Source organism: Meriones unguiculatus, chromosome 6, assembly GCF_030254825.1.
Source record: "Meriones unguiculatus strain TT.TT164.6M chromosome 6, Bangor_MerUng_6.1, whole genome shotgun sequence".
Classification (NCBI taxonomy): Eukaryota; Metazoa; Chordata; class Mammalia; order Rodentia; family Muridae; genus Meriones; species Meriones unguiculatus.
This window is the reverse complement of record NC_083354.1, coordinates 115586237-115609705: the sequence shown is the minus strand read 5'-3', so window position 1 is coordinate 115609705 and position 23469 is coordinate 115586237. Positions and strand designations below refer to the sequence as shown.

The 23469-nt window shown below is 40.1% G+C and overlaps 1 protein-coding gene across 5 annotated transcripts in view; it reads left to right on the top strand.

The window, feature by feature from the left end:
* LOC110557746 (ST18 C2H2C-type zinc finger transcription factor) overlaps positions 1-23469 on the top strand; it is a 340314-nt gene that overhangs the window by 257542 nt on the left and 59303 nt on the right. For all 5 annotated transcript variants that reach the window (XM_060385906.1, XM_060385907.1, XM_060385905.1 and 2 more), the window contains 2 exons: positions 11889-12079; positions 18918-19703. In XM_060385906.1, the coding sequence (XP_060241889.1) occupies positions 11889-12079; positions 18918-19703 (977 nt within the window). The remainder of the gene's footprint in view (positions 1-11888; positions 12080-18917; positions 19704-23469) is intronic.

Below are 23469 nucleotides of genomic sequence, written 5' to 3'. Positions count from 1 at the left end.
TTTACATGGCACCAAAGCAGAGGACAGCACAGTTATCACAGAAGAGAGAGCAGCATCAGAGAGTTGGATCTCTTGTCTAAGGTGACTTATTATGCATATGCAAATTTCCCAGGATCTGGCAAAATTGCAAGCATTGTTATCTCATGTTGGATATCTATATACTCAACCTGTACAGGATATGTCTTTCCTGAGTCCCTTTATTTCTATGAGAAGGAGAATGTGGAAAAGTTGGAATTCCAATGACAAGACACAGTGAAGGTCTCTGATTTGGGTGCACTTCAGGTTTTGTTCTCAGATTTAGGATGATGTTATTCTTCTAATGCAAGTATCCCACACTGGCCACAAAGCTGCAGTTTGAATTGCTACTTGTTTGAGTTTGTTCTAGGCCATTATCGTACAAAATCCACTTTGGAGAATGAACTAGAAAAGTAGGGAGCACCAGCTGGGAAAGGAATTCAGCTGGACTTGTCAACACTGACTAAACTGGAGGTGGTAGTGCACACCTCTTATCTCAGTGTGTGAGAGGTGAAGGCAGGACAATGCAAAGTCTAAAGTCATCCTCGAACACGTAGTTTGAAAGCAGCTCATGAGACCTTGTCTCAAAAGAAACACACAAACAAAAAAGCGAAGAGCGAAAACAAGGAAGCACCATCATGTAGCCTCTAAGTTTAGGGTTACTAACTGTCTGTTCCTGCAGTGTTACATTTGGATCTGCTACTGCAGTGATGGGCAGACCAGCTCCTTCTTGAGGATTGCACCCATTGCTCACTGTTTATCAGTTCTTACTCCACTAGTGCGGAAGCCAAATGTATCTCTTCCAGTGTGCATATAGACACTAGGCATCTGGCCAAGAAGCAGGAACTAGGACATGTCTGAGGCTGCACTTATGACCTGCCTCCCTCTTTTTTCATCCTAATCAGGGTCCTCTCTTCCATTCAGTTTTTCCATACAATATATTTTGATCGGAATTTTTCTTGCCCACCTCCTCCCAGATCCTTCTTACTACAAAACTTCATGCTCTCTGTGTCTCTCTATCTGTCTCGCGGTCTCTCTCTTTCTTCTCTGTCCTCCCAAGAAAATGAAAATCAATACAAACAAAAATCAGTAAGAAAAAAAAAAAACAAGATTCTCCCCCCCAAACACACAAAACAATGGAATCTGTTTTGTGTTGATGGACTCTGTTTTCTGTTGTCCAACTACTCTTGTGCATAGGGCCTGCACAGAAGTATGCTTGATATTCCCAGTGGCATCCCATTCAAGAAAACTAATGTTTTCTTTTCAATGCAGATATCAATCATAATAGCTTCTTGGGTAGGGTGGAACTATGTCCACTCTTCCTTCTCATTGCTGGGATTTTATCTACTAACCGTGTCCTTAATGTAGCTTCATTCCCTGGGTATCGGTTTAAACACGGTGTAACGGTTCTTGAAATGTTTGTGCAGTCTTTCCTCATCAGGGCAATTGTTCTACAAGCACATTGTCATAGATCCTCATGGTAACAGGTGAAGGAAACAGTAGCCATAAAGATGTCCCAGTGATAAGGACTTCCCTCACAGGGAGTCACTGAACTTGGATTCTGAGAAGTGCCTCAGGCCTACAAACTTGACAACAGATAATGGAATTTAATAGGGTGGGTTTTCTGGCCTGTGTATCTATCCCAGGAAGGGTCATGTTTCTCCTGTTGTTTGCAGTGGCTGTTGTAGAATTTCTAAATTAGAGTGAGATGTGGCTTCTATAGTCTTCCAAGACTATTAGTCTTCCAGTTTATCAGCATGCTAGTGCCATCCCCCAGGCTCCTTGACAGGGTGTTAAATCCTGTAGCATGAGAGATAGCTTCCATACCAACTTCTTTTATCCAAGTTGATGTTCCATACCTTTGATCCAGCACCCCTGGGATCCAGCCCATATGTACTCCTCCAGCTCCTGCCACGAATAGTAGCTAGATCCTGCAGCTCACTTGGCATAAGGGCCCTTTCTGCTCTTAGCAGGCCAGATGATGTTGTGTATTGACCTTGGTTTTTGTCCAGGATGCAAAGAGGGAAGATAGAAGCATGCATTTTCTTACAAAATAAAAAAAACAAACAAACATATATTTGCATCATCTTCGGTGTGGTACAAGAAGGAGATTTCACGAGATCAGACATCCAAGGTACTATTTGGATATATTTCTGAGTGTATCCTATTTCCATAGCCAGTAAACATGTTGATTTAACATGCTCCAGATTGTGCAGCCATCAAATCTTGCTTCTCAGTTATAGTCACAACAGTTACAAGTCTTAAACCAATATTCACTCCTTTCTGAATATGACATCTACTCTCACAGTAGTGCAAGTTAGCTTCCTCTTCCAAATACGTTCAGAATTTTCCATCAGCCCTGTAGATACCACCAGAGTCCAAATCAATCACCCACCAGTTTTTATTGGTATGATTAGTAAACTTCCCATTATTCTACGTGCTTCTAAACTCATAGTCTGCAGTGTCTGCTGAAAAGACCAGGTCATATTACTAACAGTAAAATCATTATGTGTCATCTCTCAAAATACTACAGAATCTTCATGTCTCCATAGAGTCAGAACTTTTAAATCAGCAAATAATTCTCAGCATTATCTGGATCCATTGTCTTTCTGATCTAGTGTCCAGCTACTCCTGGAATATTGCAGACACAATACTGCCCCTGAACCTTTAGTTTTGACTTGCTGTTCCTCTGTCTAAAATTCTGACTACTGTTTTTTTGTGGTTTTCCCTTATACACGTAAAATTTTTATTCATTTAATTTTTTCTTTTTGTAAATACAATATTTTTATTAACTCTTTGAAATGTCATATAGGCATACAGTATATTTTGGTCATCTTTTTACTCCAGTCCTCCCCCTAACTCCTCCCAGATCCACCTGCCACCTCTTCATCTCCTCCCAACTTCATGTCCTTTTTAATCTTTATTTAAATAACCCAAGTCCAGTTTATGATGATTATATATTCATAGCTCTGGTCCCACCCGCTAGAGTGGATGACTTACCAGGGATCATGCACCAAAAGAAAGCTGGCTTTCCTCTAGAAGCCACCAGCTATCAATAGCTCCTCGCTTGGAATGGAAGCTCATGAGGTTCCCCCTGCCCTTCCACCACATACAGACCCACACAGACACACACCACACACACACACACACACACACACACACACACACATCCTGAGTTCTTTTTGTAACTGCTTTTTTTGAGATTATAATAGTTTAATTTACCCCTTTCTTCTTTCCAAACCCAAATCCTCCCATACACCTCTCTTTGTTCTCTGTCAAATTCATGACCTCTTTTCTCATTAGTTGTTGAGATATATATATATATATATATATATATGAATATATATATTCATACACATATATGTGGGGAGAGATGAGTGTATTCCTAAATGCATAAATATAAACTGCTCCATGTGTATAATGTTATTTGTATGTATGTTTCAGGGCTGACCACTTGGGCTTGGATAACTAACTGATGTGCTTTGCCCTTAGGAAGATAATTTCTCCCACTCTCAGTATTTCTTAGTTGCCTATAGTTCTTTGAATGGGGCTGAGGCATCTTGAGCTTCCTACAGCAACAAAGACTCATCGAAATTGGCACATCTCTCGGTGTCCTCCTTGATCAGCTCACATTTGTACAGTCATGTGGATGAGACTTTACAGACGTAGCTTCTGACATTTCCAGGACAAGGTCTCACAGCAAACTTCCTGAAACTCTAGCTCTCACAGTCTTTCCACCCGCTCTTTGGAAATGACCTCAAGCCTTACATGCTGAAATGCTAGAGTTATGTTGTTATATCTGTTAGGGCTGCATTTTGGTTGTGTTTTTCCATAATGGTCTCTGGCAGTTGCACGTGTCTTTGATGAGGAGTGAGGTATCTTATCTGTAGATATAAGGGCAAATATTTTGAAGGTAATCAAGTATTATGCTGTTTTCGTAAAGTGGTGGCTCTTAAGCTCTCCTCCAGTATCCATGACTTTACTAGCCCTGGTAGTTGGCTAGGTTTCCAGTACCAAGCATGATTTTCCTCTTGCTGACTGAGAAAATTGAATTTTCTTAATGGAGATTTTCCTGATTTCCCAATATACTGGAGATTTGAGCTGGAATGTCTTCGAGAAACTCAAATGTTAAAGACTTGATGCTCAGCCTGGCTCATGTAGAAGGCGGAGGGCACATGAGGATGTACCCTAAAGGGGTTGTATGAGACTGTCCATGTCCTGTTCTTGCACTCAGCCATAAAGTAAAGAATTTTGATATGTTTTGCTGCTACAACAAGACCACCGCTCATGGTGAAACTTCCAAAACTGTGACTAACAATGAATTTTCTCCTCTTCTTCTGGTATAAGTGTATACTAGACACTTTGCTTCAGTAACGTGAAGCTGACATGCTATCTAAACATCTGACCTTTAAATTCCTGATTCTTCTTTTTTATTCATCATTTTTCCAAAGTATCCTCATACGAACTATGTATACAGTATAAAAAATTTACAGGAAAATTACAATTTTATGTCTCTCTTTCTTTAATAAAAATTCGAGAGATTTTTTTCGACTTCATTCAATGCTATATCTTTATTGAATATCCTCTTAAGACTATCAGCTGAGCTATAGTACTGCCCATATGTATTAATATCGTTGAAAATTGTTGGGTTGTATTTTTCCAAGAAGAATACAAAAGCCTCAGAAGTCAACTGTCCTAATTACTGGTTATTGTTCTAAGTATAGCCCGAATTTGTTTTATAATTGTGGTATGGAATGCAAATGGACTCAAAAAGGTGTTGGCTTGATGGAGATTTTGCACCTTGTCTGTTAGTTCTGTCATTAGGTTTTTCCACATTGTGATGGCAACCCAAATTGCTCTATTTATTACTGGTTTATAGATGTGTCACCAAGCTTTGAATAGCAGTCTTTCTATATTTACTTTCTTGTCATCAAATTTTATTTGTAGAGTGTTTTGGGGTTTCTTCAGTTACAATCCCAAGGCTGGGGAGAGTTGTAAAGAGCTTGCCTTCAAGTGTGAAGACCTGAGTTAATTCCTAGAAGCCATCTGTGTGGCTTCAGCCATCAGCCACAACAGCACTTATAATCTCAGTGCTACCATCTTGAAATGAGAAACAGAGACAGAAAAACCCTGGAAAACTCACGGTCAGCTAGCCTGGCCTATACAGTAGCAAGCAAGAGACCCTGTCTCTCAGACAAGTTGGAAGACGAGATTGGATACCCCTGATCCACACGCATTTGTGATGGTGCACCTACACCCACATATAAACAAGAATGTAAATATACACGCATATACAAATCACACACACACACACACACACACACGCCAGTTTTAAAATTACAACCTTATTTCTGTAAAAAATATTCTATTAATCATCATGCCTTTGTTTTCATATCAATCTTCTTAGTCTTTTCTTTCAATTGATTTGTCAAATTTTATTTTTGACAATTTTCTTTGTTGGATTCTATTCATATTTATCTCAATAACTGAGTTCATGTACATTCTAATCCATTACAGCATCCATGTGTTATTTGATGGGGCACTAAATTTTCTCTGCTCAAACACACCCAAGAGTATTTATTTTTCTCTCATTCTCAAATAGTATTTTTTAATTTTTTAAATTTACTTTTTGAGGGGAAGAGGAAGAAAGAGTACGGGGAAGAAAGGAGGGAGGAGCACCCTTGGGATGTAAAATGATTAAAATTAAAAGAAGGTCTTAGTCTTAATACAGATTCATATTTCTTGGCCCTTGTCAATGGATCTGTGGTGTTCTGACCAGTTATAAGAAGTCCATAATAATTCTTGCTCTGAGTTCTCCATGAAAGTGTTGAAACATGTAAATGGTTTCCTTGGATGCAGAGTTTAATAATCTATTTTTCTATTTCATTTATGAGGGCTCAAAAACAAGTGCATCTCTGGCTCTATAGTTTTAATTGGCTTAATATCTTCTAGCTTGCTTTGGGAATAGATTACTATTGAAAACAGACTAGAAAGAATAGTGGCAGGGTTTTCAGTGTGGTTTTTTTTCTGACACATGAATTTTTCACAAATTTAACTTACAGAAATCATCCTGTGGTGAGTGCTATGTGTGGCTTGTGTGAGTGAGTTAGAAACTCAGTTATATGTCATACAATAGTAAAAACATTTCAAATTGGAATTTCAATTTCTAAATGGAGTCTTTTCTTAGGAATGTAACCCAAAAAGTTCTCATGGGCAAATACAAATTCTAAGAAGCTAGTTTAATAAAATCAAAACCCAAAATATGATGTTTAAACTGTTTGGTGCATTGATTAAGTCCCCTGGGGAGGCCTTTGGGTATTTAAAGCAACAGTTTGATTGAATAGAACAATAAATGCAGAGCTGACTGTATTTTTTCTCTTTCTTTCTCATCTGCTAGAAAAATATAGATAATAGAGCTCATTTATTTTCTTTACATTTCAGAGCTCTGCAGATGGGGAAACACAGCCCAGTGGAAATGATTTCTGGCAACCTTGAGAAGATATGTTAGCATTTTGTGGCATTTCTCTCCGTGACATGTAAAGCATGGCTTTCCCTCATTGCAGTGTCACAGTGAAGTGTCACAATAAAGCCAAAATAGTGTGCCCTCAGGGAAAACTAGAAAGGGACCATTTTCCATGCACACACAAAGGGTAATATTTATTATAAAGCCTTTCATTTTAGCTCCAAATGCTGTCTGGGCTGTGAGTATTTTGCAATAGAGAAATGCACAGAATGTGAGATTTAAAGCAAATGTTATGTGTAAACCTAATTTATGTAAATGTAAATAAAAAGTGAAAAATAGAATGCTCCCACGGGCGTGTGTGCATTCTTAGTCCGCAGAGTGCGGGGAAGTGGCAGCATCGGCTGGTGCTTGGTGGAGCCCAAGGAGCACTGAATCGAGAACCACCCCACTCTGTCTTGACCTGGTTTGTCAGCAAAGATATGTTATCTTTAGTCCTTAACATGTATAATATAGAAATTATCCTCCCCACTTGCTAGACGAGAAATTTAATGTTACAAAAGATCCAGCAGTTCATGGCCAACTACATAGCCAGGACTGCCAAATCTGTTTCAGTACCCTTAACAGAAGATAAATCTAACCCTCTACTTTTTGATAAATTAAATTTGTTCTTCGGTAGTTTCATAGTTGCGTGTATGTATTCTGATCACTCTTAACTCTACTCTCCTGTCTCTCTCTTCCGCCCCTGTCATTCAACTCTCCCTAGAAGCCTCCTTTCCACATCCACCTCTTTTTGTTTTGTGACCCACTGAACTTAACCAGGCCTGTCCCCCATGGGTGTGGAGCTATCCACTAGAGCTTGATCATCTCATCTCAGTTGAAGACAATGATCTCCCTTTCCCCTAATATCTATAAATAGTCAGTAATTCTTCAGTGAGGGAAATGGCCCCATAAGCCAATTGATTGCCTCTTGGCAGGCCAGTCTTGCACAGGCCCAGTGCAGGCAAATCCCACTGTAGGGAGGACGTACTTCAGTGGCTGCCATGCCCAGAAGGTAGACCTTCTCCTCTTGAGCTAGCATGTGCATTCTTTCTGTCCACACCTGGTATAGTGATCCCTAACCCTCCACCACCCAGGGAGTGGTGAGATAAATGTCCTGTTTAGAAGTGGGTGCTCACTTATTTTCAGCACTTTGAACAGCTGAGTCTTTGTATTTGCCACTGTTCAAAGAGAAGCTTCTCCAATAAAAACTTAGAATAGCATTGGTCTATGAGCATAAAAATTATTTAGAAAGCATGAATTTGTACTTTTGATTTAAAAAATATGCACAATATCTCTTCATCCTATACTCAAAATTATTATTTTATCTAAATAGTGATTTTTATCACCATTGACAGCTATCTTATAAGGGCCAAGCTGCTTCTCCACTTCAGATCACTAAAGATTTTACCTGTTTAAATGTCTATTTTAATTTAATTATGTTTATATGCCTATGTCTGTGTTTGAGTGTATGCACATGTGAAATCAGGTGCCGGTGGAAACCAGAGGCACTTTGAAGCTGAAGTTATTTGCAGTTGTAAGCTGCCTGATATGGGTGTTAGGGTCTGAATTTGGGTCCTCAGCAGCACCTGCTCATAACTGAGGTGCTGTCTCCCAGTCCTTAGCACCGTAAAGGTGCTTAGTTTCTAAACTGCTGCAGCTCAGTAGCATCTCTAGATAAAGCGGTTGTCATGTAAATGCACCTGAAAATCACTAGCCAAAGCTTTATGTCAAGCACCTGCCCTCCAACTACAGAGTTCTGTTTCTGCGTTTTGTTAAATGCACACAGAATTGGTCCAGATATGATGTGCTGGTCTGGCAATATGGAGGACAAAACAAGCCTTGAGACCCTGCACATTACGTTCAACACTCAGTCCCAAGTTGGTAGCTTTGCTTGTTTGTTTGTAGAATGCCACTTTCTATGTATGATAATGTTATAAAAAGATGACGTCTGAAGAATCACCCAGCCTGTGGGCAGCCCCTCTCATTAATGAAAGAAATCGTATTTCCAGGCTGATTAGCCCTTGCTAACTAGCCCCATGATAAATGGCTCCCTGTGTCAACAGATCTCTTTCCTCTACCACCTTCATCTTAAATATTATGATGCTAATGCTGGTTCACATGGAAATCACCTTTCTAACACACTTTTAAATGTGTGATGCACATTGTTACATAATGATACATATTGACCTGTGAGATTTGGTTAACAGATCTCTGGAGCTTCTTCATTTTGCTCGATTAAAATTTTGTATGTTTATCAGTAATTTCCCCATTTCCTTCTTTCAGCACACAGCAACCCCTATTTCTTTTTATAATGTTCTTTAATTTCTCAGAATTTTATATAATGTATTTTGATCATGCATGTCTACCACTTACTCCTAACTTCAAGTCCTCCCACTATTTGCTGTTATTAATGATCCCAAGTCCAGTTAGTGGTTCCCAAGTATGTGTGAGTGGGGCCATTCACTGTGACATGGACTCCCTTCTAGCAGCCATGTCTCCAAAAGATAGTGACCTTCCCTCAGCAACCATTAGTTGATAATGGCTGCTCCCACAGGGTGAGGCCTCTGTGGCACCTCCCTGCATGCAAATTGGAATATTGACTGCCTTCATATTGTGCAGGTCTTGTGCAAATAATCACAGCTGCTATGAGCTGATGTGTGCAGCAGCCATTTCCTGTCTAGAAATCAGTATTTCCTGCCTCTCTTCATCATCCACCAGCACCTACATTATTTTCATTCATTCTTCAGTGATGCTCCCAGGACCTTGGATTAGGGAGGTTAATATAGATGATTCAGCCACTTGAAGTACAGTTACTTGTACTTGAATCCTTAATAAATTTTAAGTCTCTTCATTAACTGTTACTCACTGAGGTAGTGGGGGTTGTTTTCCTGACCAAGGCAAATCCATAGGTGTAAACAATTATTCAGATGTTTGTCAGCATAACTATTTAATGTAACAAAAGCAATAGTTTCTCCTCTGGGGCCTGACATCTCCCCAGCCATGAGGTTTTGCCTAGATTTATAGCACCAGGCATAAAATCTTTCCTGTGGACAGACCCCATATCAAATCAGAAAGTGGATAGTTATTCCTTTAACATTCACACTACTATTGCAACATTGGGTATATCTTGCCAGGCAGGGACTAGGAAAGACCATTGAGGACTTTTTCCTCTAGCAGCCAGTATAGAATATGTTGGTGATATAAAAACTAATTAGTAGAGAAATAATTTCCTTGCCAGTCAAGACAACAACTATTTCTTTGATTCTATGAGCAAAACATTCTTGTGTTTCTTATTTGTATGAAAAATCATGCACATTTTTCTCTCTGTGTTTATGACTTATGTTTCAGGGTTTATCCATTTGACAAATATGGCAATATTTTTTCCTGTTTAAAGTTTAATTTTATATACTGTATGTACAAACATTTTCTTTGTCCATTCATCTGTCCATGGATGTTGAGGTGTTTCCACATATTGGTTACTATAAATAGTGCTACATGAAACATTCAAGTCAATATCACAATTCCTCAAAAATAGACCTGTCATTTCTTCACCAATATGACTTCTGGATATGTCTACAAAAAATTAAATCAGGAGTCCATTAAATCTTCATCTGAATATTGTTGTTAGCCTCTTTCCCAATACCAACTTAAATCACTCCAATTCTAAAATAAATTTTCTTCCTCTGCTCTTACTATGTGAATGGCATAGGAGTCTCTCCTTTCTACAAATTATCCTGGTTCCGCAGAAAGGCTGAGCAACCTGACATAAATATTTTCTGAGATATTTCAGGGAGAGGGGTGTGAAAATTCAACTGATTTTGAAACTTCCAGATGTTCTTGAACTGTCTTCACATATCTGCTAGCCCTTACATCATCTTCGTGTCTTTGGCCTGTCCCTCAAAAGGAGCTCCTTGTTAGGATGGTGAGTGCAAGGGCATTTCTGTCTGCTGTGCCCATTCTCTTTACGTCAGCATGATATGCACACTGCAGCCTGTGCTTTCTTCTCAGACCTGCACTTGGGTCTGCATAGTTCTCCACCTTCTGAAGGACGCCTTACCAAGGTGCCTGGAGCTCTTATTGCCATATTGTCATGTTTCCTTGTCCTGACTTTCCTCTACTTACTCACTTTCTACCTAGGTTCAAATCTGTGAAAATTCATTAGTTTAGCTAAGAAAATTTACTCATTTCTTTCTATCTCAAGAAATTTTAGTTCTCTAGTTTTCAGTTTTTGAGAGGTTTTTTGTTTGTTTTTTTGACTCTTACTTAACCCTCTCTCCTTCCAGGTTTGTTTGTTTTTTTCTGTGTCATCCCTAGGAAGTTTCTGCCTCTACCTTTTTGCTATTTAAGAATGTGTATCCTACTTGATTTCCTGAACAATGTCACCATCTTTGCATGGTGTTGATGTGAGAGCAGGACAAGTGCCTCTGCCCAGTAGTGGGTATTACCAAGAACTGTTTGGTTTAGAGCTGGAGTTAATAAATTATTTCTCTGCTTCCAGGATTCTTTCTCTTGGATTTTTTTCATGTGAAGCTCACTCGTTTATCTTCAAAGAGCATTTAACAAATATCTGTCACGGACTCACTATTGTTGTAATCCTATGATCTTCAGAGATCTTGCCAGGAGAGTGTTTCTCTTAACTTCACACAGTAATCTGCATTAATTCTGAGTGAGGTGCATGTAGGAAATCTGTGTTGAAAGGGCCTGCCTCGGGAGCATTTCCAAACAGAGCCATGTGAGAACGGGAATCAGGATAAACTGTTGGCCATTTTTGTGAAATCCAATCTTATTTATCCTCCTTTTATTTGTTTGTTATGTGTGCCAAATAGGTGAAAAATCCAAAGGCACATTGCCAGGTAACAACTCTTCACATCTTTGTGTCACTGGAGATGGGTTGATTGCATGTCTGTAGCTTGTTCCCTTGCTGAATGGCTTTCAATCAAATCAGTGCCTAAGACCTGTGTTACCTCAGATTTGAGGCACAAGCATGGCAAAGATAAGCAACTTCAGTGTCATATCACTACTGGAGAACCTGTAGATTTGCCACACTGGTACATTCTTTGTACCTGGTGGTGTTTCTTCACATTAGCTGTTTCTAGGGCTTGCAAACTGGTTCAAATCTTTTTTTTTTCACCTCCTGCATATTTGATGAAGTAAAGCACAGATTGGCATGTGCTTCCTCAGGAGTAACAGTGAGTTTTCAAATTCTTCTGATGTAGACTTCTCAGAGACACTGTTAGCACAAATGATAAACCCGAAACTCCAGGTTCCAAGTTTCCAAGTGCTTTGAGTTATAGTTGGTGAAAGTCAAATCTCAAGCTGCAGTAAATGCCATGTTCCGTGTTCTTAATCTGCCCTGCTCTGCTCACTTCAGGGTCGCATACGATTGCTCTATGGCGAAGAAGAGGAGAGCCGAAGAGCAGACGCTGGGAGTGCCAGTTAACAAGAGGAAATCTCTGTTAATGAAACCCCGGCACTACAGCCCAGACACGGACTGCAAGGAAAACCCAGACAACAGGAATGAGGATGACAGCCTCTTAGAAACAAATGATCACTCCACTGCAGGTAGCAAAAAGGCATGGCCCAAACTTTATATATTCCTGTCATCAAAAGTCACTGTTAGTCTATGGAGAAGATAGAGTTACTGTAGCTGTTAAACTATATTTCGGAATTGGAAACAAAAAACAAACAAGTGTTTCACTGATTATTCACTTAAGGCCCCATTTATTTTAATCAGATTCTGTTTCGGGGCTATAGTTTCAGCTTGACTGTGCCTGGGTTCACTTCAAGTCATGATTAGTTATGCCGCTTAGTGGAGAGTGTAGAAGATACTATGCCTTAAATCTGAAAAGTCTATATGAGTAAAAGTTTGTATGAGTAAATGCTTAATTTCAAAAGGAATCCTTCGAATTATAGGACATATTTAAACTTTAAGTTAATGATTTTTTTTGGGGGGGGGGGACGGTTGGGACAGGGTTTCTCTGTTTAGCCCTGGCTGTACTAGACTCACTTTGTAGACTAGGCTGACCTACAACTCACATCCATCCATCTTCCTCTGCCTCCCTGAGTGCTGGGATTAAAAGTGTTCACTCTCAAGCCTGGCTTTAAAATAACTTTTAAATGATGAAGAATGATGTACTGTTCACACACTAATGATATGTATACCCACATTTATCCTCTATGTTTATAGCTAAAACAATAATAAGTATTTTTTTTATCAATGTTTAATATTAGTTAGCCCAAAAATATAATAGTAATAGTATGACTCAATATAGATGTTCTATGACCTTAATGTTTTTATATACTTCAAATAATACTTAGAACAATTGATTGTAGAAGTGATTTAAAGCTGTTATCCTTGACACTTCTTCAATGGGACAACAACATAAAAAATACTTCTGCGCTTATATTTCTAAAATAAGTAATTTAAGCTTACCTTTATAATACATGTATAAATGCTTGGCACAGTCTTCACGTGTCATTTTAAGGATGGGTGAAATGTAGCTACTACTCTAATGGCTTAGAGTTTGTTTCTTCCCACTTCTCAGTTGCTGGCAATCACTTTCATCCAGGAGCTAAAGTGTCATGGATTGATTTGTGCATGAGACTAAAGGGTCAGACATGAAAAACTCTCAAAAACCTAGGAAAAGTTTAAGGTATGAGGCATGACTGAAAGAAACTGAAAGTAGAGATGCACAGGTCTGATTAAATATGTAACTACCGAAAGTAACATTCTAAAGAAAGTTGAAAACAAACACTTGTTTTCAAGTGATTGATTTAAAAACTTAAACAAATAAAAGATAGTAATATTTATAGATCATTTTTTATAAGTAGAATTCTATAAATACCCATGGATATTATTTTTTAAAGGTACAAAAATATGTGGACTGAGGACAAGTTTCAGGTCAGAGATCTCCATATCTTAACAAGTATTCAAGAGTCCATGGTTAAAACACTGTCTTCTGATTTGTACATGGCTAATGATGTTTTTTAGCTTATTTCAATAGTATATGATTTTAATTAAGCCTTGGAGCTCATATTTAAATTATAACCATCATTAACTTTTTCATTTTCTTGATCTGGCCACTTTTGTATGTTGATTCATAGATACAGCAGATGGACTCTGATCTTAGAGGAAGTTCTTTGATCACCATGGACAGAGTTAAGTTCTATTCATGCAACTAATCCAGAAGATCTTCCATCTTCTGCTGTATCTATTTGATCATCATAAATACTTAGGATCAGTTAAGTGAATATATCACTCAAATGTATTCAGTCGTAATTACTTATGGACATCTATTTGCACGCTTACAGAGCCTAATGGTTGCCCTTAATATTAGAAATACTGCTGATAGTGATGCTGAAATTACCACAGTGACTATTAATTTTCAGCGCAGTATATATTTCAGACACATAAATGATACCATCTAGTCCATTTTACAATGCCACATAGTGTGTAGAAACCTTGTCTTGGTATTAAAGATGAAATCATTAAAGACCAAAGAGAGTTTATTCTGAAAGTAGCACAGTTTGCAGGCTGGAGAGAAAGTACTTAATAGACAATCTAAAGGACAAGTGAACTAACTCTTCCCCAGTTGACTCTGCTCTGCAGGCTCAGTCCCCCATGCCCACACTCCCCTCAAAAATGCATACTGGGCAGAGGTTTCACTATATCTACATGAAGTTGCAATGTCTAAAAATGGTAGGTCATAAATGTTCATATCCTAGGTCACCAGAGGAAAGATTTTAAGTTGCCTTCAGTTTTTGAGGAATTTTAAGAACATCCACAGAAGAAAAAGGAGCCAAAGCTAGTGCTCAGTCCAACAAAAGTGCACCTAATGTCATTGCTCCTTGGCTCCAGGCACCCAAGGTCTTTGCCTTAACAGGAGTATGTCTAGTTGTATCTTCAGCTGTGCAGCTCAGGCAATGAGAGTATAAAGTACTTGTGAACTCTTGAATCAGGCTCTTGAATCCTATAAGTGTTTCATTCCTTTTTATGGCCTAAACTGTACCCCATACACTAACCTGTCTCAAGAAAACTAATGTGGGCACTAGGGTGGAGAGCTAGAGATTCCTTCCTCCCTGGGGAAGGTGAATACCAGGAAACAAGACAAGCTCAGACTCCTGGAAGAGACAGAAAATGAGTGTCATCATGGTTTCAAAGTATACCTAACTGGGGAGTTCCCAGCAACATGGCCATGGCTGGGACCTGAAAATTCTTGCCCAGACACAGCAGTTTCTAGGGCTGAACGCACACTTTTAATATGTCACCCTCAATAAAAAGCAAATAAAGGGCAAACTACTCCAGTCTCAAAACTTTAGAACATAAATTCATTTTATAACTTTTATTCCTACCAGAATTTCATATTCAGAAGTTTAAATAACTGAATTTGCCTGTTGTCCTCCCTGGTTATAGAAGCAGAACTGAACTCAGTAGTAATAAAAAACAAACAAACAAACAAACAAAAAAAAACGAAAACAGTCACACTAAGGAGTTCATTCTAAAATTTATGACATTTTCAGAGAATTTCTAAAATTGTTTTCAATCAGAGTAAACATATATAGATGACAGATACACAGATAAACAGATAGAGAATAGATGATAAATAGATCGATGGTAGACAGACACACAGGTAGATAATAGATAGATGATAGATAGACAGATAGATGATAGATAGATAGATAGATAGATAGATAGATAGATAGATAGATAGATATGAGAATTCATCAACTACATATAGGATTACCAGCCACTTATCATGGAAACCTTGGTTTATGTTCAGGAAATAAATGTGAGCTTTTATATACCTGGAAAAAAAAACCCTATTTTTTGATCTACATATCAGAAAGTTTCCCAGCCCAAGCCCCTGCCCACCACACATGGTTGGAAGTTCACACAGGACAAAGAAAGTCTTAGGCCATTTCTGAAACTGCCAACCTGTGCCCTGCTGGGAGTTGACCCAAGGATTCCCAATTTGCCATCTTTGTGATAATAGCAAAGTTAAGGTCTGAGTTGCATGAGAATTTTGTGTTGCTTATATATATATATTGACATTATAACTTAAGGATCATTGTTCTTTCCAGCCCAAGATAACTGGGCTGGAATATAAATTTATCATGGAATTCTTATTATTTTCTAGTAAGAATGGCTGTGCTTCATGAACCATCTCATAAGGCATTTCTAGGCTATAAGATACTTATAGTATGTAACAGAAACAGGGATACAAACTTCAAGCTCTGTGGCCCTGGTCTGGACATAGCCCTCTCCTGAATAACTGTGTGGTCTTGAGCAAGCCATGAGAGACCCGGAACTTCAGTTTCTCTGTAAGATGGACTGGAATATTAAATAGAGAATGGAACACTCTGCCAGGCAAATCAGTTCATTGTCTTAGAAAAGGTCGGTGGATCGTCTAGTCACTGGCCCACCCTCATTCTGAAGATGAAAATCCAGGCTCCAGAGGCCAAGAGCTGACTAGGGTCATGCAATCAGGCCCTGCCTAGCCAGGGGCAGATGCGGTCTTGAGACTTCCCACATGTGTAATGTGACTCAGCTCTGAGGGGCAGGTGCCAGTCTGTGCTGCAGACCTCACAGGCTTATAAGGTCACATTGCAGAGCCTTCCTCACTGTGACCTCTGAAGTTTCTTAGGAGTGACTTTTACTGGTGAATGTAGGCCAGTCTTATTCAGGTTGAGGAGCCTACTAGTCCTCTGATATTACAGTTATCGAAAATAGCATCTGAGGCAGGAGAGGAAAGCCACCATTTACTGAGTGCCTTTTGTATGTTCCTGAGATCTCTGCACTGACTTCACAGGCTGTGCTGTTGTCCCCACAGTGCTAGTTGAGACCCCAGGCTCCCGCAGGCCAAACAGCCTGTCCAGGCAAGCACAGACATTAACAACAAAGCTCAAGCTCTACCCCTCTGTGATAGACCATACTACTCCCCAGGAAAATAATACCGCAGAGTAGAGAAAACAGGGATGTCCATGGCCGAGCTGAGAGAAACCAGCACCTTGTCACAGATCTGTCATGTTTAAATGCTAACTTAGGGCTTTTTCTCATGCTCATAGTGAATACTGGGAAGGGTTTTCAGAACAAGGGAGGTTGGTTTGTGGCTTATCCCTATCCCTAGAAAACACTGTGTGTGACACATGTGAGCACCCCTGGCTGTGGGGCCTCTCTTTTTCTGAAGAATAATTAATAAATATTTTCTTTTAGCATATAACAAACAGTTGAACCAAACAATGATGTAAACTGGAAATGACCCAAATGCAAGCCGTTGGCCGTCACTCAGCAAAGTGCGTTGTTGTGCACATGTGTGAGTTTGTCTCTCCGCCTCTCTGGTGATCTGCACTTAACAGGAATATTTTAAACTATGTAGCTAAGCAACAGAGGTAATTGTTGCTTTCTAGAGCTTTTGTTAGCACTCTAACACAGCCCAAATATGCATAATTAGGTATAATGTCTATAAATCATTATTGTACACATGTGGGTAGTTAAGTAGAGTGAGAGAATAGCTCAATGAATTGAGCATATTCACTGAAAATGCTTTTTATTTGTTTTCTGTAGTTCATAATACTTTAAAATTATCATAACCCTTTACACTTTCTCTTAATAGCCAACTGTGATATTGAGAAAAACTTCATTTGCATTTTAGACTATGTTTAATATATTATTTAAAGCTGGAGTTGCTCTGATACGGATTCAGGAGAGGATAGGCCCATCCTATCAACGTTTTGTGCTTGTTTACCCAGCCTCTTTTCTAGGAACTGAAATGTTAAATTTTTCAGTTTGTGTTGAATAGATCCCAACAAAAGACTGCACCCTATAATCAGCATTATTTACAGGGACTAGTGTTGTGACTGAATTCTTCTCTGCATCCAAAAATGCTTTTAGTTACTATGGCAATATTTACTTGATCCTGGCAGTCCAGTGTTGATTTAGGGAGATAATTACCAGAAAGGAAGATGATGGAGATGCATTTTTGAGTGTCCTTGTCAGAGACAATGTTTATAAAAAAAAAATATTGAATGAGACAAAAAAAAAAAAAAACCACCAAAAAAACTTACATTGTCTCCCAGGCAGACACCCTCTGCCACAGCTTCATGCTGATGGCTGTACTTTCCTTCCCTCCAAAGATGTTTATCAAAACAGAGTGCACTTCACTTGGTGTCTTTAACAGTCTGTAAGGGGGCTTATCGTCTTGTGTTCCCATCCCCCACGTGCCTTTGAGATGGTTGTCTTTTTGTTAGGATTTTTTGTTCTGGTGAGCATCAGAGGACTCTTGGTGGGCTGTTTGGAACATTCCACAGCCTGCTCTTCACTGCGAATCCACATACTCAGTTGGATAGTTTGCAATGGGGCAGCTTTGGTGAACTGAACATACATACATACATAACATACACACATACTTACATACATATATACACATACTTATACATACACACACATACATATATATATACACACACATTACAGTAAATCAAGTAAAGGAGTAGTACTGACAGCTACTTTGGAATGGCCCGGACACTTGCAGTTCTGCTCTTGGTCACAGGACCCAAGTTGTTCACATTTGACATCCTCAGACCACCTCTACCTCTCATCTTTACTTTATAATACAAATATATGTACATTTCAGACAAGAAAATGTACTACTATTCAAAATGTGTAGGCCTGATGATTATCCCACCTGTGGCTTCCTGACTATAGAATTGCAATGTGACATTAGAAAGTAACCGTGGAGACTTGAGAGATTTAGAGTCCCTCAGTTACAATCTGTGTGTAAAGGTGTTTATGTCTTAGTCAATGTTCCATAAAAGCTCAGACTGTTTCTGAGAAGCTATAGAGAATATAATTCGAATACTCTTCAAAGATGCACTGCCACGATCCAGAGAAATGTAAGAACCATTTTTCTCTGCAGTGTGCAGCAAGAATATTCAAGTTGCTCCTGGCTTCTAAGATGCAGGGACTGTATTTGAGTATAATAGCAAGAACCTCGTGTGTGGTGCGGTGTGGTCAAAGTCCCCGTTTCTGTGGTGACAGTACCCTAAATGGACTTTGCTCTTCATATGTGAGCACTGAGCTTATTCATATTTCTCATCAGTGCTCATAAAATTAATAGGCAGCACAAATCATGCATAGTTTGTAGGCATACCCATATCCATGCAGATTTATACATGTATACGAAGAGTTATACAAGCTCCTTAAAAGGTCTTTGGCTTCTTGTTTGGTGATTGGCTGCTTTTTAGAGGTAGGATCTCACTTGAGGTCTAAACTATCCTTGTACTTCCTAGCCTCCTACCTCTGTTTCCTAAGTATTGGGATTACAGGTCCCTGACACTATGCCCAGGCCCTTTGAATGGATTTGTTCTGTTCTTTTTCAATATCTGTTTCCTTTTTTCATAGAGGGCATCATGGTGAAGCCTATGGATGAGAGCCTTCATTTACCTGCACAAGAAAACTCACTCCAGAAGGAAGACCAATACACGTGTTATCCAGAGCTAATGGTGAAATCTCTGATGCACTTAGGCAAATTTGAAGAAAGTACGTCCATGAAGACCATATGTGAGAACTTAAATGACAGTGGCATCCAGTCTTTAAAAGCAGAGAGTGATGAGGCAGATGAATGCTTTGTGATTCATTCGGATGATGGAAGAGACAAGGCCCACGGTTCCCAGCTACCTTTCTGCTCTTCTGGTGACAGTGAAAGTGACTCTGACAGTGCAGAGAATGAGTGGGGCAGTGGCTCCAATTCCTCAGAGGACAGTGATCCTCACAGAGGCCCCAAACACAAGCTGACATACAATAAAAAGGACCTGTTGGAAGGTCCTGAGATAAAAGCTGAAGGTGACAAATTTGTTGCTTGTGAAAACAGGTGTGATTCTGACACAGATCGCAGAGACCCACAGAACTCTCACATGGAACCCTTGGCTGTGAACGCCAAGCCTTCTTTCCCAGAGGTTGAAGATGGAGAAAGCCTGGTCACAGTTACAGAAGAGCCTGGTGAAATGGAGAAAGCAAAGGGGAACCTGAGTTTGCTGGAGCAGGCTATTGCTCTACAGGCTGAACGAGGTTCTGTCTTCCATCACACCTACAAGGAGCTGGACCGATTTCTCCTGGACCACCTGGCGAGGGAACGAAGGCAAGCCAAAGTTACTGACACCAGTGGAAGACAAATCTTTAACAATAAACGTAAGCATATTTTTATGTTCATTACAGGAAGAAAGATGATTTAGAGTGTGAAAATGTTAAATGTGCCTATTTCTAGATTAGCCTTTTGACAACAATGTAATTTAAAAATCAATTCATAATTGTGAAACACACCATTTCTTACTTTGCAGCCACTCTTTCGGTTGCTATCAGCTCAAAGTCTGTGGTTGGTATGGTGTCTTAACACCTGAAAAAAAATGTACCCCTTTTGATTGTCTCATTGAATTAGCTCTTGAGAATTAATCCTACCTTTTAACAGTGCTTGACTGGAAGTTTTTAGATGATTTTAACATATTTTATTAGACAAATCATTCTACCTCTTGTTCTGGGCTTATTGGGTTGCTTTAAAGCTTCAGAATGACAGACATCAAGGCACTCGTAAGCCAAGCAGGATGTGATGAGCCTTCTTAGAATAACCCTGGAGGTCAATAGACTTGTAAGATGGTGCTCTTCCCAGCTTACCAGTGGGAGCCCACAGATGCCTGGATCCAACTGAAGCTGAAATAGGGACTATGCTTGCAGATCTTAGATCGTTCTTCTGACATGAGGGGATACACCTTCCCTGATGGAGGTGACACCTGTTCCTGTACCGGAAGCCTGGTCTGGTCTGTTGGTGAGTGACTATGCCCTGTAGTCCACAGGTGCCAGAGAATCAATTTAACATGGGCATGTTCAGGGTCCAGTCAGATTCAGACTGCCAAAGATTTGCTTTTTTGTTTCAGCAAAGTTTTCTGGAGATTGTTGGATATCCTGGAATTTGATAACCACAGAACCAGGGAAAGATATAATGGAATACCATGGCCATAGATCTTGAGGGCTTAGAAAATGACATCCTTTTTATTCTGGTTGAAAAAAAGACCCAAAAGTAAATTGTTTGGTAATTTTAAGTTCATATTGATACTGACCTGCCAATTATCAAATAATGCTGTGCAGCTCTGAGAAAATGGAAACACTAAGTAGAGTAAGGAGGAGGAGGATGCTGGACAAACACCCAGCAAGGGGTTGATGGGAACAGAATGATAATAATAATAATAATAATAATAATAATAATAATAATGTGTGGCTTCAGACAAGGCAACATTGATAACTCTGTGCACATCTATCAGTATGTAATTTGTTCACTTTTCCTTACCTATCTTTTTAAAACTGTAAAATCTGAAAAAAAAAAGATGATCTTCATTCAAAGTCATGATTTGTTTATTTTAAGGTCTTTATTTCCCCAACTTAACATCCCTGAAATAGGAAGGTCATGCAACAGTTTAAATCATTTTTTTTTCTTTTTAAATCACATACAAGATAAAATTTGAGCTTATAATTGATGGTGTTTTACAAGCAATGTAAGTAGAAACCTTATTTTAACTTTAACTTAAAATACTTGTTGATCTTTTGGTTTATTTTATAAGGTTTTAAAATCATCTTTCATTTTCAAAATTAATAACACAATAGGGTGTGTCTAGCAACCCTTGGTAGGTTAGTGGGTTAGGACACTACTGGGGAGACTGGAAGAATGAAGAGGATGTCTTAAGGCATAGGCCTGGCATTGCTTTAGAGTTCAAAGCCCCTAGAAGATGACCAGGCTCCGCTGAGCAAGTATGGAGGGTGGCATGCATGCTGTTGTGTATGCATAGGTACCGATGCCTGCAGAACTACCATTCTGCATTCACATGTCCACTGCTCAATGCTCCTAGAACCAGAAATATGGGGACATTATTCTGTGACCTGCATTCTTTGTTTATAGGTGATCATTCAGGCCGTTATTCTCCATCTTCCTTAAAATACTGTTCTGAGTTGGGGGACACTTTGGTCATGTTAAGGACAGAACATTAGGATTTTAGCATGCTGTTATACCCGAGTCTACAGAGGAGCCAGCAGTGCGACAGTAAGTCTGCTAAACTCTGAAAATTTGGAGAGGAGGCCGCAGTGTAAGCACTGTGCTGCCCATCGGGAGACACTTGTCAAGTAAGAGGAGCATTAGGAACAATGAGGCAAGTCTGCCTGGTGTGAAGGAGACGGTCCCAGGCAAGCCAAGACACAGTAGCACCAGAGTATGAAGCCCCCTCATTGTGTAGTGCTATACAAAGAAAATGAAAGAGGAGGCAGGCTCTGAAGCTGCCCCAGCCTGTGCTCTGGTTTCTTATCATGCAGACAGGTTCTGCCCTCCAGAGCATTTCATCTGCAGCTTTGTTTTGGGAGGCCCAGGAGAGAGCAGCAGACAAAGGTGCATGGTGGACTGTCAGTGGGCCCCACCTGGGCAGGTGCCAGCCACGTTATCTCCAACACCCTTTCTGGCTTCCCTCAGACACAGTGTGCTGAGGAGGGGAAGCGCCGAGCGCCAACCCGGTCAGTGTTTAGAAATGTGGTGTCATGTGGACAAGATCCAAGTGAGGAGAGGCAGCACATCAAAACAGACACGGTAGTTTTCTCCTCTCAGTGAGTGGCACTTTGCAGTGGCGTCAAACCCCTCAGTTCACTCCCAACAAACTTCAAAGACTTTGCCCGGTGGCCTACAAATTTTACATGCCCAAAATGGACTTGAAACTTGGCATTATATTTGCATTGAGTAAAACTTGTTTGCACAAAATCACAGAACATTACAATCTTAATATACTTTTTTTCTCTTACAGAGTACAGAAAAGATCAGCTCCCTACCACAGTCATTTTAGTTAAATCCTGTCCTTACTTAGCAATGCTGTTTTCTGGGCATCCCTGTCCTCGATTGTTTTCTGAGCACTTGCAGTGCTCGGCATTCAGCTTCCTTATTGGCCCTGACCTGTCAGTGCTGGCTACAACTTGGAAGTTCCTCAGCCCCTCCTTCTTTACAGAAACCATGCCCCCATGTAATTGGATTACACACAGCCTGCTGTGCCCCATCTGCCTAGCAGTGCTTGTAATCCAACCACTGGAGTGACTTGGTGTCACGGAGACATGTCTGCTCATGCAGTGTAGTGGCCTGGAGATGTCTGACACATCCCATGTCAGTGGCCCGCTCTGGGTGGCTCCTTTAGAGCAGGAGGGGATGGCCTTCCCAGCCCCACATGACAGGCTCTTTCCCCTGCTCCAGGCCAGCAGTTGAGAGTGGGATCGCGTAGAGTACTTGTTGTCACCGTGGGCTTCAAGCCTGCTCAGTGTTATTGTTGACCCACACTGAGAGTCCACATCCCTTCCGAAGCCTGTTTTGCTCCTTCCTGTGAGGACTCACATACTCCATGACGCACACAGAACTTCTCCTGATGAGTATCACCATGAACACAGTTAGGGCAGCTTGGATAATAAGATTGCGGCTCTGTGTCATTTTGTTACCATCTTGGCTATGTGTGTGTATGTGTGTGTGTTATACGAATGTACATGTTTGCATGTATGTGTGTACACATGTACACATATGTGCATGTGTGTGCACATGTGCATGTATCTGTGCATACATGTACACGTGTGTGTTTGCACAGGTGCATGTGTATAAGTGTGTGTATGTGTGTGCCTATACAATTGTGTGCATGTGTCTGTGCATGTTAGTGCTAACCTCATTCATGTTCCTACTCGTTTGTACTCGTTCATGTTATGCATTTACAAGCCTCTCTCACCCTCAACCGTACGTACCAGAAATCAGACCCCTGGTAGTATCTTTAGCCTTCCCATCTTGAGCTCCTATCCTGTGGTAACTGGCAGTCCCTGGGAGGCCCGCCTCACAGGTCCGACGTTTTCAGGTGGCTGGGAAGCCCCACTCTCTGTCCTTTCCTCTGCTCAGGTGCCC